General features: G+C 32.6%; 1 protein-coding gene across 1 annotated transcript; it reads left to right on the plus strand.

Moving 5' to 3' along the window:
• Positions 1–452: 452 nt before the first annotated feature.
• On the plus strand, positions 453–9,463 carry LOC141640890 (uncharacterized). The gene is made up of 8 exons (XM_074449568.1): positions 453–605; positions 1,005–1,217; positions 4,222–4,326; positions 4,438–4,490; positions 4,579–4,675; positions 8,324–8,397; positions 8,659–8,773; positions 9,416–9,463. The coding sequence occupies exons 1-8, from the start codon at positions 453–455 to the stop codon at positions 9,461–9,463; spliced, it is 858 nt and encodes a 285-aa protein (XP_074305669.1).
• The last annotated feature ends 4,963 nt before the right edge of the window (positions 9,464–14,426 follow it).

The raw sequence follows: 14,426 nt of genomic DNA on the forward strand, positions 1-14,426 counted from the left end.
ACTTTTTAAGTTTAAATGTTCATTTTTTGTTCGTTACACCATACAACAGTCGCACACAATATTTTCTATAAGGATTCAGACACACATGTTAGACAAAGTCTTACGAAGTCACGAGTACCAACACTAGTCATATATGTAGAGGTCGTGTTAACTCTTAGTCTCTTAGTTATTACTCGTAGAACAATAGAGATAGCGGCTGCGGGTCCCCTCGTCACAAAAAAAAAAATACAAAGTATGTTTTAAGATAACTGTAATTACATTTTCTTATTTTAGTAGATAAATATTCTAAATTTTGTTTCACTCCTAAAATTATGAGGCCAAAAATTGACTTCTACCATCCATCCTTTTTCAGTTCATATCAATCACATTTGTTTTTTACTTTTTTTTTTTTTCCTTTCATTGTCTTTCAATTGCTAGGTTTTCCTAAGCTTCATCATCAACTAGTTAACAAAATGCCGTGGTTAAAACTAGCAGTGAATAAGGTTATAGAGGAAGAAAATAAGAAAAAAGCCAACTTCTCACGCATTCGTAATGTTGTTGATAATGTAGTATTTCATGCTGGTCATGTTGTTTCTACCGGCGTAAACCTTTTTCAAGATCGTATTGTAATTCTTTCCTTTTGATTATTTTTTTTTATATTTTGTCGAATTTTATATTTGTCGATCTTGGTTATACGGAATAATATTTTTGTGTAACACTAAAAAATTCATGGTGAAGTTTAGACATTATTTTATGATATAATTCGTATGAATTATGTGTACAAATTCTTACGATGTTTTAAGTATGTGCAAAAAAGAGGTAAAGTACGAATAAAATGGGTACACGAATTATAATCATGTGAAATTCAACTCTTTATTAAAGTGATTATTGAAAAACAAGAAATTTGCATTATACCTAACGCTTGTAGGTTATAATAATAATAATAATAAAATTGATCGAGTTTACGACGAAATTTGTATGAAACTAATTATATTATTATTAACACTTTAAATTTTATATTTCAGGTAAGTCAAAGTCGACAAAGTTTTAAGCAGGAAATGAAAAGATTGGAAGAAGATTTCACTTCAAGTAGAGGGAAAGAGAGAGTTTTGCTCTTACAAAAGTTGTTGGGATTACTTGTGCAAATTGAAAAAATGAATCAGAATTTTAGTGATGATGACAAACGTCAAATATTTCAACAAGACAAAAACGTGGAAACTGATAAGGAATTAACAGAAGTAAGTAAAATAAGATATATCTTAAATTGCTTATAAAGGTTAACACTAATGTTTGGTATATGATAAATTAGGTCATTATTGAATGCAATCTTGAATGTTTGACTCGTCAAATTAGTAGTTTAACAGATATTTTAACGTGTGTCCTAATTCGTGATATATTAACATTAACAAGTCATATGAGAAAATATTTTCAAGATTATTTCATGAGAAATTAAAAGACGAACGTATTGTTACATGCCATTTTTAATAATTCTGATAATTTTTCCTCATGTGACTTTTTAATGTGTGTTATCCAGTATATCTAGTTCTTCTTGTTACTTATCCAACTGATCTCAGAGATGTAGTCATACCCAATCAAACAAATGTTTTCAAATAGTCCTGCAAAAAAAAAGCACTTAAAAAACAGATGGTCATGAGAATCATCTAAGCATGATCTTTAGACCACCCCAAGCAAGTTCAATTGAGAGGTCAATTTGTGAAAGGTCACCTTAATCCACATTTAAGCAAAAGATTAGGGTGACCCAAGGTGAGAAGAGGTCAATTGATGACTTTCACTTGCTCAAATTGACCCAAGGATTGACCTTACATGTGTCAAATTGTAATTGGTTACAATATTTAAAATCCAATAAAAAAAAGAAAACTAATATATTAACATTAAAAGTACAAAGGCCTAAAAAGTAGTCTGCCCAAGTGCCAAAAGCGTCAAGAACGATTCGTTGAAATTCGTGGTGAAATTCGTGATTATGCCACTCATATCGCTCTGAAAAATGATCTCATTGAGCATATTTGGCAAAACTTTCGTAACTAAAATTAGTTTCGGATGCTTTATATTATTCCGTAATATTACATGTTTTTTAATATCATGTTGTGGGTACATTTATTATGTATATAGGTACGAAATTACTATGTCACGATCAACAATAAAAATGGTACGAAATACAAATAAAAGGGTACGAAAGTTTGGTCTCTCAATAACTTAGTGAGAGATCGTATCTCCCAAGTTTTAGTGTATCATGTTTTCTTTTTTTTTTTTAAAAAAAAAATATGTATGCAGCTTTTTAAATTATGTATGCGGGTTTTTTTATTGTCAATGAAATCGTCTTTTCGATTATTAAATTTTAACTTTGTTATTTAATAATTTTTTTCAGAAGTATACGTCATTAAATTAATGTTTAATATATTGGAGTACTTTTATTTTTTTAAAATTACAATAAAAACTTGTGTATAATTAGTTAGTAAATATTAATTGAAAAAGTAAGAGAGAGGTTTCAGTGGGGTAGAGAATGTGGGAAATGATTGGAAATGATTAGAAATGTTGAAAAGTGGAAAATGATTGGATTAATTGACCCAGGTCACCTTCTGCTTGGGAGGGTAAAAATGGGTCAAGTTAATAAGGGGTAATTAAGAGTAAAATTCTGATTGACCCGATTAAGTCGATCTTTTGCTTGGAGATGGTCTTACAAAGACATCATTTGTTCATGATTATTAACGTTTTATGCACAATATTGTCAATAGATGAATGTTTCTTTTTAGCCGCAAACATAACAAATATGTTGTGACTAGGGACTATTGTCTTGCATGCTATATCTTGAGCATTGGCATATCCAATGGGGATTCAGTGGATACATTTGAACCCCCATTTTCCAGAAATAAATGCATATTGTGTAATGAAGATTCACAATAATTAAGTTGATTTAGTTGTTGGAGTCTCGTGGTTCTTATTGTTTAGTTGAATGTCATGAGTTCAATTCTTGTACTGAACAATTTTTGTTCAATGTTATTTTATTTTAGTTTTTTATATTTTTTTTTTGTCCCATCAAAGAAGAAAATTTCGTGATTAGACTCTATTTTTTATAGTAAAAAAATTATTTACCCCAGTCAATCAAATCCTAGATACGTCACTGCTCTTGCCCAGAGAAGCTTAGCAAATGAAGTTAAATATCAGTGATATGCAGATGAAACAGATAACCTTTCATTTAACCGCACAACCAGTTAATATTGCAGTAGCGGCCTAAATGCTACCATCTTTTTTCAAACAACAATCTCTGACTTTTAATATACACATCTAAAGCTCTAAGAGTGTAAATCCTTAGGAACAATAGTCCAAATACCATCATTTGTTAAGAAATAGATGTGCATCCATTTCATCCAATGCCCACCAAATCCCTTGTCAAGGTTCCATAACCATTTGAAAAACAGCTAGTCTTGTTTGTGGCGGGCTAATTCCGTCACAAGCTTGTGACCTCTCACAAAAAGAGAGAGGGGATAAGGTGGAGCACCTCCCATGTGCTTTCCAGTCACCTCTCAATGGGTATTTTGTGAGAGAAAACGGTATCTGTCACAAGCTTGTGACGGATATCGCCCGTCTTCAATGAGATTTTGTGTTTGAAAAATAGAGTTGTATTCCATGTCAACAGTTTTTTATATTGAAACCCACCAAAATCCTTGTCAAGGTTCCATAAACATTTGGAAAGTAGAGCTTTATTCATGACAACAATTCTTTTATATTGAAGATTCAAACAAGCAACCATGGAGAATAAATATTAGCCAAACTTTTAAATATCATTTCTTCTGCATTTGGCATCTAATAAAATCCTTCGTTGTTTCCAGATCCCTTCTAGTAATGTTAGAGAAATTACCTTTATGTAATCAATTAAACAAAATGATCTTTAGATATACTTAGTGTATATGTATTAAAGTTCAAAAATTCATTCCCTCTAAATTAAATATGCAGGAACGATAAAGAAGTTGTTCTAAAATCATCAAAGTGTGTTGATTTTTTCACTTTGTTAGTTGCAAGACCTTGAAATTAAAATGTTCAAATTTCATACTTAATTACTCTCTTAACTACATTTAGACAATATGACCATTTTATTAAAATAATAAAGTTAATATTTTTTTTCCAAAAAAAGTCAATTCGGGTTTGATTAAAATTTTATGCACTTTTTTCTTTGCTACAAAGATTAGTTTTAATATATTTTTATTATTCATTTTTTTTTTTCAGGTTTCACATAATGACTTAAAACATGCAAATTATGCTAATGAAGAACTTAGTCTTTATGAGGTATTCTTTCAAAGTCAAGTTATTGAGAGAATACTCTTATCAATGGTAAATTTTCATAACTTATTATATTCTTATGAAAATAACTAAATTAAGGAATAAAACTCATATAAGACGCTAATAGTAATACTTGTGACAATATTTTTTGTCTTATACCAGATTCTTGAAGCGCCTAATGATGAAGAAATAAATCATCTTCTCGAGATTTTCAGGTGACTTATTATAATTTTAAATCAACATTTATTCTATGCTTTAAAAGTCATAATATGATGCATTTGATGTTTTGGCACTATTTGGCAGAGTTACACTCATACCAGAAAAAGACCTTCATATTTCTGTTATTCATTGGATAAAAGATTTAGCAGAAGTATTTTCAACATATCATGAAGAAATACTCGTAAGTATATATCATAATAAAATACATAAACCTAAATACGGAGTATTTATATGTCTTTACTTTCTTTATTTACTTTACTACTTCGAATGAAAATGATGTTGCTCCAATGGAAATGACACAAATTGGCATTAATTATGTTTATTTCATTTTATAATAAACCATGATAAAAAAATGACGATTTCAAATACAAAACTCGAACCCTAATCAGTTTAAAGTGGAGAAATAATATATAAGAAATTATTTATATGAGTGATCAAGTGGCAGAGTATTTATTATTTTGCTTAATAATAAATAAACTAGTTTTGAAACCCGTGAAAAATCACGGGTCCTATACAAATTTTCTTTTTTTATTAATACTACTTGTATAAAACAGATTTTGATTTGGAAACATTGTAGACGATAAAATAGGATGGAAATTATGAGATTGAACATAATAACACGGTAATATAAACAATAATAATATGAGAATAGTGGGGAATAGAGGCATTGTATTTATCGTTAAAATGTGGGTCTTTGTAAAAGATACAAAAAAAATCTAATCATGAGTAACTCTTCTTCTCCTCTATTAACTACCTAGTAAATTAATGGGATTTAGGCATTTAGTAGAGAGTTTTTTTGAATGTATATGTTGAACGAATGACGTTGCTCATTGCTCTGATGATTCATAATTTATGCTAACTCGTAAATTCAGTAATGATTTGCATTCTCAATTCATCATACTCAAATTAAATAGTCTAATTACATGTATATAGACATAAGTTGTTTATATAAAAATCAATGATTAATACTTATACATGGGTTATGTATTATGTAACTTCAAGATATTGGTGCTCCGGAGATTGAAGATTTTCTTAACCGCCAATTTACCAAAGGCGGTCAAGTTTTTCTCCTTCAATAGGTAAAAGAAAAATAGCCTAACAAAGTGAATGAAGTAAGACTAATATAGTAATTGAATACATTGAATACGTGTCTCTCCATTTCAAATTTAATTATCATTTGATGGTTTTTTTTTCTCTTGTAAGATTATCCGTCGATGTTGTGTCGATACTATCACTACAACTAAAAGGCCAAGAATAACTAATAGGCTAAAAACCTTAGCATAATTATTGGAACAAAAATAGATAGGCTAATATCAATTAAAATGTCAACGACATAAAAATACATCCTCAATATGGTGATTACTCCATTCACGAGCTTCAGATTTGATCATCCATATGAACACATCCTCCAACATCAAATATCGTGTTAACTGATATTGAACTAATATCTAAAATAAAAAAAATTGATAATTCTTAAATTGTGTTCTGTACTCACCGATTGTCATGTATTAATAATTAAAATAGGAAAATCTCCCAAAAAAACAGAAATTCCAAGAAAAAAATGAGAAACATCATGCTACATCTTAAAAAATCCACATACTTGTCGATTGTCATTTGCACGTATTGATCTCCAAGTATGTCATGCTCCTGAAAGTTCAATCAATTGTACAAATTAGTATTATGCCAAAATTATTTGTACACAAAATACAAAATTGCATAAGATATACCGAGTATATGTAAAATATTATCAAATAAGTTTTGTATTAATAATTAAAATAGAAAAATATCCCAAAAAAAAAAAAGAAATTCCAAGAAAAAAATGAGAAATACTATGCTACCTCTTAAAAAATCCACATACTTGTCGATTGTCATTTGCACGTATTGATCTCTAGGTATGTCATGCTTCTGAAAATTCAATCAATTGTACAAATTAGTATTATGCCAAAATCAATTGTAAACGAAATATAAAATTGAATAAGATACACTGAGTATATTTAAAATATTATCAAATAAGTTTGACCAATATAGTAAAATCTTATAATGGAAAAGAGAACATGAAAAAAAAAACGAATGAGTTGTAGGCTGATAAAAAATTATAATAAAAATGCATGTCTATTGTTGTGCTCATGGAATAAACATTATTATCTCAAGAAAAAAAAAAGTAGTAATTAAGAAGTCATAATATCATAAAAAGATTTAAGGTAAACTAAAAATATGAATCATTATAAAGAAACTTGGGAAATGAGTTATGGAGAAAGAATATGAAAAGTATGGTTAAATGCTTGTGGTGAATTGAATAAAGTATTGAAGTGGAAGAAGATAAAAAGTTTGTTGTCTTCTTTAATTTTTTTTAATATTGTAATTGTAAGAATAAATATTAGGGGACATAAAAGACAATAATGATGATATGATGAGACTTGTAATATGGCTTCTTGAAATCATATGGTTATATCAAATGTCATTTAAAGTGTACTCAATGTTAGCCTTTTTATACTATTTATTATTTATTATATAGATTTTAAAGAAATAAATAAATATATACTTTAATTTTATGAGTTGTGTTAATATGAAAAAATTTAACCGATTCACTAACATCTATGTTCTCTTCCAAAAATTTCAATTAAAATGTGAAATATAATTGTAAATTATGAAACTTTTATGTGAATTTTGGTAAATTACATCTTTTTTTGGTTTTTTAGCTCATCAAATCTTTAATATATACATTTAGTTTAAGAATATTAATGATGTCTTTTGATTTTCTTTATTTGTATTTTACACAATATGTAATGACTTTTTTGTAAGGACTTTTAGTAATCATTCAATTTTGTTTTTAAGAATCATATCAAATAACCAATAATCTAATAATAATTAATAATTAATAATTAAACAGTCAATAAAAATTAATGGAAATTAATGGGGTATAAAATATTAAATGCTAATGCCATGTGAAATTAAATTAAATGCTTTAATCTAGCCTTTTAACTATATTGTATAGATTTACTTGAGTATTTACAGAATTTGTTTGTAAATTACTTAAATTAAATAAATATTTTCTTTTCCATATATTTTATATTTTCCAAAACCTTATCCTTTACGTGAAATAATTTCATGAACTAAATACGGTATTTCTACCCTTTTAAAATTCTATTATTAGTGTTTAATTTCACAAGTATTTACAGAATTTGTTTGTAAATTACTTAAATTAAATAAATATTTCCTTTTCATATATTTTACATTTTCCTAAGAAAATATTTTATATGATCGTTAATACTTATTTGTCGATTACTTAGTTCTGTAAACATCTTCTATATACAACAAAGTTATAGTAACAATAATAGTGAGTTAATGCCTTTAAAAAAAAAGTAGTGAATTAGTGACAATACAATTTTTTTTTGTTTTCAACTTCATTTATTCTTCTTCGTTCTTAATTTCTTATGTATTCAATTTTTTTTATTTCGAATACATATAATAGTACTCCATATGAAATATCTTGAAATTATTAACTTATAGTTAATGCGTATTTTTTTATTGTATTTTTTTGAGTTAATTAAATTTAAATCTAATGGAATATGGATGGATTTTTAAAGTAAATAAGTGAATTAAATTAATGCAATATAATAATAAATTGGATAATCCACGTCATATTAGTTTGCCAAGTCACATGTTATTGTATACGTGGCTTTTTTTCATCCAATGTGGCATTGTCTATGTGGCATTTTTAGGCTAGCCTTTTAATAGTATTTATAGATTTAGTTTCAATTTATTTAAACTCATAAAATAGTTTGTAGTTGTATTAATGAAACCTTTTATTTTCTCCTTGTTCTCTTAGATGAAACGAGAAGAATTACTGCAATTTGCTCAAGTTGCAATGTCTGGACTTAAAAAGAATGTTGATATTACAAGGTACAATATAAAACTATATAGTTAATTAAATATTGGTTCATTTGAAATCATGACAAATTATTTAGCAATGTCCTTAAGTGGCTAAAACCTTTTAAAATACTTAAATTATTGGATTTATAACAATTTATTTATTTCTCAAAAGTTTTAGATATCAATGTGTGTTTTCTTGACATATATTGTAGATAAACTTGACGCTTTGTATCCATATAGATAAATAAACTATAATTTTATTTCTACCTTATATTATGTAAATTCCTTCAGGATAGATGTAGAAGCAAATAATTTGAAATCACAAGTTTATTCTATTGCAATTAAGCCTTTGGGTATTGAGGATGATCACGAACTTTTCCAACCAAAGAGCTTTTTAGCAGATGAGGTATGTCTAATTTAAATTTGTTTAACAAATACTTTATCCATCATAATTAGTTGTTTATCTTTAAGATTGGCATGTCCAACTTGGACGACTTCCTATCACTAACATCTAGCATATTATACCAAGTATATAACTATGTAAATCAGGCCAGCTAACTGAAACAATCCGAGGATTCTTTAATGTCCCTAAATTACGAGAGATACTTTGTTACTTTCAAGACTAGATAAAATCACCAAAGCGAATCCAAGGTACAGATAATAATATAGGGGATCTAACTACATCATTCCAAAATCTCTTCTTTGCTCCCCTTTGATAAAACCATACACTAAAATAACATATAATAAATTAGCTCCTAATCTCCAAAATTTCAACGTCCAAAACTCTAGGTTCTAGACATCGAGATATTACGTTGCATATCAGCAGTCCAACTTTGTTAGTTAGTTGCTGCTATTGCTCCTCGAAAATTTTGTTACAAGGTTAGCACAAGGCTGTTATAGTAACCGATTTCATAGTTAGTTAATTAATTTGATATCTTCTCTTAAAAGCAAGTTCTGTAAATTTTGTACAAATTTTTAACTTAAGAAAATCATAATCAATAAAAATATTCTTTATTTACATTATTATTCAAGTTTTCTATCTGTTTAGCTTCAGTTTTCGAGTTTTATATCTTCATCTCCATTAATGGAGTTTTAGTGAATTAACGATTTCTACATGGTATCATTTGCCAAAATTGATCCAAAATAATTTTCTTTATTTCCTTTTTCTTGATTTCTTCCTGAAATCTACAAATCTTTCGCTATTTCTTTGTTTCTTTTCCCCAAAATTCCTTCACTCTACGATTCTGACTTCCACTACTTATGCCAAAATATATGCAAAGTGAGATTAATTGGAAGATCATACAGTATATGATTTTAGGGATTTTAGTACCTAAAAAATTGTTAAGTAAGCCTCTAGCTGTTACTCTCCCATACGGGAATTGAAGTTAGTCAAATATATTTGTGAACTCGTCTTAAACAGCAAAATAGCTCTACTTAATGTGTTATTTCTACCTGGTTTTAAGCACAATTTGTTATCCGTAGGAAGGCTCATGTCTTGATAGGCTACGTCGCACACCTAATCAAAAATAAACTAACTGGCCTAAACTAATGCAGTAGAGGAAGTCGGGATCGTATTCACAGGGAAACAATAGTATTCTATTTGCTAAATCTATGTCCGTCTAAGTAACAAATTGGGGGGTTGTTTGATTACTTACTAAAACTAAAGTAGTGAAAGGAAAGAGAAATGAGGCGTAAGAAATTGAGTCTAAATATATAAGGAGAAATAGTTAAGACCGTCGGTTCACCACGGTCTACAACTGTTATAATAGAAGCAAGAAAGAACTGATAAAAACAATAAAGAGACAAACGCACAGATTTACGTGGTTCACTAACGGTGTGTTAGCTACGTCCACATGGCAGAAGGAAGAGAGTTTTATTGATATGTGAGGAGTTTTCAGATTACAGATTCAGACGGTATGACTGCTAGGTAGAGGTTTAGAGAGTTTATATAATACTCTCTAAGACCTAATACAGAATGACCTAATAAAGGCCCAAGACAGACCTAGCCCAATTCGAAGCGACGGTTAACAGAATCAAGGCACAAACCCAACAAATCTCCACCTTGACTTGAATTCTCTCACAAACAGACAGATGTACCAGATGCATTCCCATAAATGCCAGATGTACCGAAAAGCTCTTCTCCCTTCCCCCTCGGATATTGCCCCCAAGAGGGCAATTACAGATCGAGATATTTAGCAAGTCCAAACAATGTTGGAACTTGCTATGCGGAACGGCTTAGTGAACATGTCACCAAGGGTTATCGCGGTACCCACTTTGTTCACCTTAATCCTCTTCTCATTTCTCAGAAAGTGATATCTCACATCTATATGCTTAGTCCTCTCATAATGGACTTGATCTTTAGCCAAGCATATTGCACTAAGACTCACACAGAATACAATAGCTTGCTCCCGATGTAGACCCAAATCACTCGACGAGTCCTTTTAACCGATTCCCTCTTTAGTCAGCTGCGGTCAACGCCATGTACTGCTTCAGTAGTAGACAAAGTAATCGTAGGCCGCAATGTAGCCTTCCAACCGACGATCGAACCACCAAGAGTGAAAACATAACCGATCATTGATCGTCTGCTGTCAACATCTCCCGCATAATCGTAACTCGAGTACCCGACACAAGGCACTCTCTATCACCTCCATAAATGAGACCAACATCGATGTACCCTTAAGGTACCGAAAAATTCTCTTCACAAATTGCCGATGCTCTTTACCTGGATCACCCATAAACCGGCTCACCACACTGACTGACTGTGCTAAATCGGGTCTAGTGCAGACCATAACATACATCAAACTACCCACTGCACTAGAGTACGGAACTCGGGACATGTACTCCCTTTCTTCAGCGACTTGGGTGAGAAAGCAACGCACAGATGTGCATTCGATGCACTAGGAGTATCTATGGATTTAGCAAAGAGACATGCCAAACCTTGCTAGCACCTTCGAATATAGCCTTTCGAGATAAGAAAAGCTTCTTCTTGCTCCTATCCCTGTAGATCTCCATTCCCAGAATTTTCCTTGCTGCACCCAAATCTTTCATCTCAAATTCAGCACTGAGAAGACCCATCAATTTTTGAACATCAGACTTGCTCTCTGCAGCTATCAACATATCGTCTACATATAGGATCAGATAAATGAGAGACTCATTCTTCAGATTGTTGTAATAAACACAACAATCATACGGACTCCTAGTGTAGCCAATCTCCAACATGTAGTCACAAACCTTTTATACCACTGCCTCGTAGACTGTTTTTTTAGCCCATATAAGGACTTCTTCAGCTTGCAAACATAGTCTTCTTTACCCGGAATCTGGAAACCGTCTGGCTGAGTCATGTATATCTCTTCTTCCAACTCTCCATGTAGGAAAGCTGTCTTCACATCTAGCTGTTCGAGTTCTAAATCCTGATGTGCAACTATTGCTAGCAACACTCTGATGGAAGTATGTCTGACCACTGGCGAAAATATTTCATTGTAGTCTACCCCCTCTTTCTGACTAAACCCACGAGCTACCAATCGAGCTTTATACCTTATACCCTCAGCAGCAGTCTCTCCCTCTTTCTTCTTGAAGACCCATTTACAAGTAACAATCTTTCTCCCTTGAGGCTTCTTGGATAATTCCCAGGTCTGATTCTTTTGAAGGGACTCCATCTCATCTCCCATGGCAGCAAGCCATTGGGCAGATTCAGGACATGTAGCTGCTTCTTTGAAAGTGGATGGCTCATGTAAGTCAGGATCCACCTCCTCAGCAACCTGAAGTGCATAACCCGCCATATCTTCAAAACCAAGTCTATTCGGAGGCTTCCCAAAATTAGGCCTGATTGACCGCTCACGGGTCAAACTCTGCTGATTCGGAACTGGTAATGAAGAATCTGATGGAACAGATTGTGGTTGATCTTCTTCCTGTGGTACACTCTCATCAAGAGTGTCTTGCTGCTCCACCTGTTTATCAACACTACTACTACTATCTGAGAGCATATAAGACTTCACAGTAGGATTAACCATAGAATTTTCATCAAAGACAACATTTCTACTCAAAATAACCCTACCCTCAGATGGAGACCAGATACGGTATCCCTTGACACCATACCCATAGCCCATGAATACTCCCTTTCTAGCTCGTGGCTCAAGCTTACCTTCACTAACATGATAATAAGCAGTACTACCAAAAGCCCTTAAAATAGAATAGTCAGCAGACTTACCAGACCACATCTCAAATGGAGTTTTGAGATTCAGACTCGTGTGAGGTCCCCGATTTATCAGATAGCATGCTGTACTAACTGCTTCTGCCCAGAATCTTCTTGTTAGTCCAGCATTAGAGAGCATGCACCTTGCCCTCTCCAGAAGTGTCTGGTTCATTCGCTCTGCTACACCATTTTGCTGAGGTGTATCTCGGACTGTACGATGTCTAGAAATCCCTTCATTCTTGCAGAACTCGTCGAACTCAGAACAACAAAACTCTAGGCTGTTATCAGTTCGCAGCCTCTTGACCTTCTTCCCAGTTTGATTCTCCATTAATGCCTTCTACTGCTTAAAGTGAGTAAAGGCTTCGTTTTTGTGCTTCATCAAATAAATCCAAGTCTTCCTGGAATAATCATCAATAATAGACACAAAATACCTGTGACCTCCCAAAGACTCCACCTTAGAAGGACCCCAACAATCAGAATGGATGTAATCAAGTGTGCCCTTGGTCCTATGCACTGCTTTAGGAAACTTGTTGCGATGTAGCTTCCCAAATACACAATGCTCACAGAAATCCAGATTCTTGACCTTGTGACCACACAGAAGATCTTCTTTTGACAGAGTCTGCATCTCCCTGAAGATAATATAGAGTACCATGCTTGATACCCCTCAGAACCACATTCGAACCTTTGCAGACGTTCAGAACTCCACCTACACCTTGAAAGCTGAAACCCTTACTGTCTAACGTGCTTAAGGAGATCAGATTCTTTGTCATTAGTGGAACATGTCTAACCTCGTTCAATGTACAGAATTTACCATCATGTGTCCTTACTCTGACTGAGCTGATTCCAACTATCCTGCAAACAGCACTATTGGCCATAGAAATAGTGCCTCCATCTACCTGTTCATAAGTTGTAAACCACTCCCTGCGCGGACATATATGGTAAGATGCTCCAGAATCTAGAATCCACACATCAGTGTGATGCGTGACCCTACCCGTAACTAGAGCATAATCATCTTCCTCGGAACCCGCATCTGCTACACCAAGCGATGGCATACTAGACTTGTTCTGTTTATCTTTCTTGGGACAATCGAATTTCCAATGCCCCTTCCCTTTACAGTAGTTACAGACATCACTAGGTTTAGGACCTTTAGAAACATAAGAACCAGAATTACCAGAAGTACCAGAAGTACCAGTAGAATTAGAATAACCCGAATAAGAAGGCTTCTTAAACTTTTTCTTCCCCGAATTTCCCTGTCCATAACCCCCACTCGGCCGCTAACCCTGCACCTAATTGTCTCGTACTGTGCACCGGCCGCCTTATGGCGAGCTTCTCTAGTATGAAGAGACGACCTAACATCTTCTAGAGTAACAGTATCTTTACCCACAATAAAAGACTGTACAAAATTCTCATACGATAACGGTAAAGAAACTAACAGAATTAATGCGGCATCCTCATCTTCCACCTTAACATCAATATTACGTAATTCTAGTAAAATTGTGTTTAACTGATCTAAATGATCTCGAAGAGGCATACCTTCCCGCATTCTCGGACTAAACAGACGTTGCTTGAAGCAACTTATTGGTCAAAGACTTGGTCATATAAAAGACTCTCAAGCTTTTTCCACGGACCGGTGCGCGTAGTTTCCTCCGCGACTTCAGTGATGATATCATCAGCAAGACACAACATAATCGTTGAATGTGCCTTCTCCTCCGGACCGCCATCTCGGCGGTAGCGTAGCAATGATAGCAAATTGCGCTTTTCTGTTTTCTTATCTGAAAGCGACGCCCACAACCCTTGCTGTTTTAACAGAGCCCGCATCTTGATCTGCCACAGACTAAAACTATTCCTCCCGGTAAAACGATCGATC

The sequence above is a fragment of the Silene latifolia genome, chromosome 1 (assembly GCF_048544455.1).
Source record: "Silene latifolia isolate original U9 population chromosome 1, ASM4854445v1, whole genome shotgun sequence".
Lineage (NCBI taxonomy): Eukaryota > Viridiplantae > Streptophyta > Magnoliopsida > Caryophyllales > Caryophyllaceae > Silene > Silene latifolia.

What these genes read in the sequence shown, in the direction of transcription:
- LOC141640890 (XM_074449568.1), top strand. Translation starts at nt 453, where the DNA reads ATGCCGTGGTTAAAACTAGCAGTGAATAAGGTTATAGAGGAAGAAAAT. An exon ending in CATATCATGAAGAAATACTC is followed by an intron (nt 4,676 to 8,323) that starts GTAAGTATATAT and finishes TTGTTCTCTTAG; the next exon opens with ATGAAACGAGAAGAATTACT. An exon ending in AAGAATGTTGATATTACAAG is followed by an intron (nt 8,398 to 8,658) that starts GTACAATATAAA and finishes AAATTCCTTCAG; the next exon opens with GATAGATGTAGAAGCAAATA.